Raw genomic sequence first — 5,668 nt, 5'->3', positions numbered from 1 at the left:
AAAAAAAAAAAACAACTTTTATTATACTCCATTCTGGGCTAGTGTGGGATTATTTTATTATAATCTGCAACAGCTAACCTTGCAACAATGGAATTTAGGTACTCAAAAGGAGTAGTGAGGCTTGAGTTATTGCCATGCCTCTTGGAAAGACTCATAGATGAGCAAAAAAAAAAAAAAAAAAACAGCATTTACTATACTATGTGCAGATACCACAGGCAGGTGGCTGTCGTGGTGCATGGAGGGAGGATAACTTTCAGGAGCTATTTGTCTCCTTCCCCTGTGGGATCTGGGGATCAGTCTCAGGCCATCAGGCTTGCATGGCGTCTTTATTTGCTGAGCCGTCCTGCCAGTCCACAATTCTTTGTTTTAGACAGGGTCTCACTCTGTAGCCCAGGGTGACCTCAAAGTGCAGGAGTGCCATTCCTACTTAGACAGTAGTGAGATAGTGTCCAAAGGGGCTGGGGTGAAGGAAACAATGCATCTCACAGGGGACCTCCCCACCCCCAAGCCCACCAGGGGACACCACATCACTCATTTGCAATAATGCTGGCTCTGCCTCCCGAGTTCTGGATTGTTCTGCCTTGCTTGTCTTAGACTCATTCTTTGTGTGCAGAGTTGACTGACTGTGGTTATCCCCACTTGCAGTCCACTCCTTCCTAGCTTATTTACTAATTTAGTGTCTTAACATCACCCGCTGTTTGTTTCTGATAGACTGTACCTAAACCTTGGAGAGTTCTATTGCTGTGTTCAAGGTAGTGCTAGGCAGTCCCCAGCAGCCTCACTTTCCACTAGGAAATGGGATCAGTGCTGTGCAGAGGCCCTGGTGTCACCTGGAGAGAGATCAGATGGAGTGGGTCCTTCCAGAAGAAGGCCTCCTACAGAAGGGGGTGGTAGCTCCAGGCCAACACCCCCTTCTCATACCAGGTGCACAGCCACTGGGCCCTTCCCTCACTGTCCCCTGTCCTATGTAAGCATTCTTGCAGAAAAGGGGGTGATGAGAGCTTATGTAGTATCCCTAGCAGGCTAAGGAGTCCTTGTGAGGGTTCAGACTCCCTAGGCTTCAGTTGCACTGTTTCTTATTCTCTAACTCCTTACACTGTCTCACCACTGTCTAAGGTCAGCTCAGAACCCTGTTGTGTCTCTGCTAACCACCCTGACTCTGCACAGGACACATTCTGTTCCCAAAGAGTCAGCCTCAAGTACCTCCTGTTCTGAGAGGCGCCCTGTTGATCCCGAGTGTTGATCACTTACAGGCTTGTGTTGCAGTGAACTTGTTCATTCTGACCTGATGGACATTGGTGTCTCCAGTGTTGGCTTCATGAAGGAGCTTTGGTGGGCATTGCTGTTCAGGCCTTCCATTTCATTCTCAGAAGACCAGGAGTCTGATGAAACACTTTTTTTTTAACCCCTCATTATGATCTTCTTTCTGTGACTGCCCAGGACAACTGCTTCTTGGGTGATGGGTACATGTTTGAATTCTCTGCACATTCTCAAATGAGTCTGGGCTCTGTTATGTTTTCTGCTCTGGGGCTGACAGTGTGGACATAACGACACTGTCCACCTGGCCTGCCAGCTTCAACACTGCACATAAAATTACATGGTACCTTGTCACAGTTGGATCAAGTGTCCATCCCCTGTAGTCACAGAGGAGACAGGTCCTGGAGGATGGGTGTCACTGACCATGAGGGAGCAGGCAGAACTGGGCTCCGTTTACTGACTGAATCAGTCTTTGGACTGTGAGGTTCAGGGTAACAGGGCTCTTCCACTCCGGGCAGACTTAGGACCTTTGTCCTTCCCTCTGGGTCAGAATCTTACAGTATTTATGTTTCTTATAGGAACATGTGTGTTGTACTTGCTCATATTCCTTGCTAGATATTTGATGCCAATAAGCATCTGCTCAGGTAGTAAAAGGGCATTAGAAAAACCCAGTATAAAAAGATGTCAGGGAGAGGAAGTCTCACCTTCTGAATAAACACTGAAACATGCTTTTGAAGTGTCAGAAAGCTCAGCAACTTCCAGCCACAGCATTAGCTAGCTGTGTGCCAGTTCCGTCTGTGGGACAAGTAATCTGGAGTATGACTGTGCTCCTTGGCTGGCCCCGGTGACATGAATGATACCTGTGGCTCATGGGGACAGGAGCCAGGCGGTCATCCTGCCACTCTGTTGTTATTTTGGTCCTGGGTCAATGCTAAGTAGTGGTGGTGCTGGATTTTTAAGTAGTCCTTGAGGAACAGTGGTTTACAGAAGCGACTGTGCCAGGTGGGCAGCATTGCAGCTGTCACTGCTTCACCCAGTCAGTGGAGACCATAGGCTCACACCTCCCAGCCTGGCTGTTGATCTCCGTAGTCTGTGGTCCTGACATGCACCATCCTCTTTGTTTAGCATTTGGGTGATGTAAAAGCTGTGACAATGCTTTAATGAGACCAGGATGTGTCTGTTACAGCAGTCAGGGCTACCTGGGCAGTGTGTGAAACTTAGAAAAGATTAAGACTGGAAAAAGCATCTGTCTTGCTCTAGTGGGAGGCTATGTCCTCATTGCTGCCTGTCATGTGGGAAGGCTGTACCCTCTGACCATTCTATGCTCAGCACCCTGCAGTGTTTGCTGAGGTAGGGACTTAGCCCATCCTCCCAAGCATTGCTGTCCTGAATGTAGAGAGTGACCTTAAATGGAGTGACGAGAGAGCACCTCAGAAAGGTAGAAGTGAATGCCATGGCAGACACAGTCAGGAGCAGAATGCCACTCCCTCCCAGGATTGTTACAGATGCTAGTTACCATCATGAACCTTCTCTGAGAAGTTACCAGTCTTTCTCAGCCCAGTGTCAGAGCTGGGTCCAGGACAGCTACCTTCCTCCCTCCCTTCATCCGAATGGAAGAGCCCCTGGAAGGGAGGTGGCTAGTGCAGAGTACTCTCTCAGGTGGCCTGTCCATAGAGTGCACTCACCAGGAGGTGTCTGCTCACTTCTAGGGAACATCAACAGCTGCCACCTGCATTACTACTTCTTCCTGCTGGCCGCCATCCAGGGAGCTACACTGCTGCTCTTCCTCATCGTGTCTGTGAAGTACGACCGCCAGCGAGCCAGGGCGGATGGGGGGCCCGCCAGCACAAGGACCTGATGCAGCCAGCTAGCATGCTCACAGGTTCTGCAGACTGTAAGGCCTCAGTGCCTGCTAACCGCCAGGGCACTGCCAGCAGGCCCATTGAGGGAGCGTTGGTGACACAACTTCTGAACCTGCATGTTGTCTGGACTGGCTTCCCCCTCCCTCCACCCAGATGAGTGTGGGGAGTGCCTTACTGTGATCAGTCTCCTGTGCACTGGGGCTGCCAGGGGAGAAGCGTGGGGCTGAGAATGTGGGCTCACTGAAGGGCTCTGCTAGTTCTAAGCCAGCCATGCTTTCTCTGTTTGAGTCCTCTGTTCTGCTACTGGCATCCTTATTCCTTACAAACACTGTTACTCTTCCTCATAGCGTCTCCTCTAAGATCAGCAAGCACTTCCATCAAGGGGTAGGGGATTCTCTTTAGAGGTGAAACTGTGGTCGATGGCGTGAGGGTCCCTAGGAGCACTGCTCCATTCATAGTTTCTTTCTTGTCACAGGTCTTGCTGATGCCAAGGCCTTTGGGTCAGTAGTGTAGACTCATCTGCAAGTAGGTTTTGTTGGCAAGGTAGGGGAGCTTTCTTCATTAGACTAGGCTGGCTTCAGACATGAGGCCACCTCTTGTCTGCCACCTGAGTGCTGAGATCCCACACTAAGTTCTTGAATTACCAATGTGCTTTTTTAAGCACATACATCAGTAATCCTGAGGACACCATGTCCTTGCTGAAGCCAGACAGCAGCTGGCAGAAGACTGAAATCACACCAGGCAGATCCTCTCTCCTAGAACCTGACTGGGTGAGGCTGGAGGCAGGGGTGAGTGGGAAAGCCTGGGAGCTGTTTGGCTGGTTGCCACCTTTGTTGTATTGTTACTGACGTACCTGGAGTTTGTTTTTTGTGTTGCTGTGTTTTGTATAATTTTATAAAAGCTTCTCATACATGACAACAAGAGCTTCTTGGGTGGTTTCTCCATATTCTGCCTCAGTTTGACTCCCTCTATAGGTTTCATTTCATGACAGAAGCTCCTGCCAGCTCAGCCTTTCATTCCCTTGGCCAAGCAAGCGCTGGAGCTACTGTGTTCAAGTACATTTCTGCCTCTCACACTCCAGGTGGAAAGGATTTGGAATGAAAAACACCCACTGTACCCCTTTGTTCTTGTTTTAAGGGGAACGTAGTTCTGTAGAGCTCAGCTTACATCTTAGGAGAAGCTGGGTGCTGACATCTTAACCTCCTGACCCAATGTAGGCTTTCTAGGGCTGGTGAGAGAGCTCAGCAGGTGAAGGCGCTTGCCACCAAGCCTGAGACCTGTGGGCATGAATGAAGGAAAGAACCAGTTTGCATGAGTGACCTACACACCACTGGGACATATGCAACCCTTGACCCCAAGTAAAGCATGTCATTTTTTTAAAAGTAAGTCTCCTTCACAGGATCTTTTGTATTTACGTGAAAGAAGGAGCTCTGCCTCCCCCAAGTGTGCTCTGGACAAGGTACCTAAGGTCTCCTCAGCCCTTTGACCACCCAGGGAGCACCCTCTGTGAGACAAGCATGGCAGCTTGTAAGGGACCTCTGTGTGATGAAAAGGATCTGTGTGATCTGTCTCAAACCTCCTGGGGTTTGATTTTAACCCCTGTCACTTGCTGAGTGGTAAGAGCATCCGTCATTCTAATGAGACCATAATGGGGCTGGCTTTAAGATCGGCCATACTCAGTGAGTGGTACATCCAGCTGTGGATAGCAGCAGCCAGTGATGGGAGTCCCCGTGACTATACTGATGTCTCCATAGCTCCCAGAGGATGGCATCTGGGGGGTTGCTTGGTGTTGAGCAGAATGAGTGGCCTTCCCTTCCCTTGGCCCCCATGTCTGTTGGGATTAACGAGCTGCCCAAGTTCAAGTTTGGGAGTGATCTGCCATGGTAGTCAGACTCAGGAAAAGAGCCTGATGGGTTATCTGATTAACCAGCAGTCCTGTGTGTCTGCAGATCTACCTGCAGTGGACCCTGTGGAACCTGGCTGTAGAGGAGCAGGTCGTGGTCCTAAGCCTCGACATTTGCATCTGAACAGTTCCAAACAAGAAGTTGAATAAACACAAACTGGGCTGTGCTATTTGGGATGTTCAAAGCTGTGTCTGCCCTGAGGTCTTGGCTATCCTTTGCTGATCTCTGAGGAGACAGAATAGCTTCTTCGTGGATGTGGGTGAGAACTACATATGTCCCGGCAGAAGCAGAGATTTTAATAAAACCAACTTCTTTCAAGGTGCTTGGTTCCTCAGGGCTGCAGTTGGTGATCTGGGAGCAGGCCATGGTCCTGTGTCCACTGCAGTTTGCAAGGCTCTGGGGCAGGTCACAGCTTAATGTCCACTGGTTGCTGTGGCTTCTTTGGGGGTGGGAATGGGGAATAAACACTAACTGTTGTGGGATTTGAAGACCCTTCCAAAATGCCATCCCCTTCTCAATCTGAGGCAACAAAAGCGCCCTAATGTTTACACTGCAGCTTGTGCCCTCGGTGCCAAGTGCTCCCTTCATGTTACCTGTGGTGGCACATCTGCTGTGTAAGTCCCAGACACCTTATGTGGAGTCACA

General features: G+C 49.7%; 1 protein-coding gene across 1 annotated transcript in view; it reads left to right on the top strand.

The window, feature by feature from the left end:
• Positions 1-5,231, top strand: part of Slc15a4 (solute carrier family 15 member 4) — a 27,371-nt gene extending 22,140 nt beyond the window's left edge. Inside the window, exon 8 of the mRNA XM_005344521.2 lies at positions 2,967-5,231. Coding sequence (XP_005344578.1) covers positions 2,967-3,115 — 149 coding nt within the window. The 3' untranslated portion in view covers positions 3,116-5,231. The remainder of the gene's footprint in view (positions 1-2,966) is intronic.
• Positions 5,232-5,668: the final 437 nt, after the last annotated feature.

Source organism: Microtus ochrogaster, chromosome 2 (assembly GCF_000317375.1).
Source record: "Microtus ochrogaster isolate Prairie Vole_2 chromosome 2, MicOch1.0, whole genome shotgun sequence".
In the NCBI taxonomy this organism is placed as follows: domain Eukaryota; kingdom Metazoa; phylum Chordata; class Mammalia; order Rodentia; family Cricetidae; genus Microtus; species Microtus ochrogaster.
This window is presented reverse-complemented; position numbering and strand designations above follow the sequence as displayed.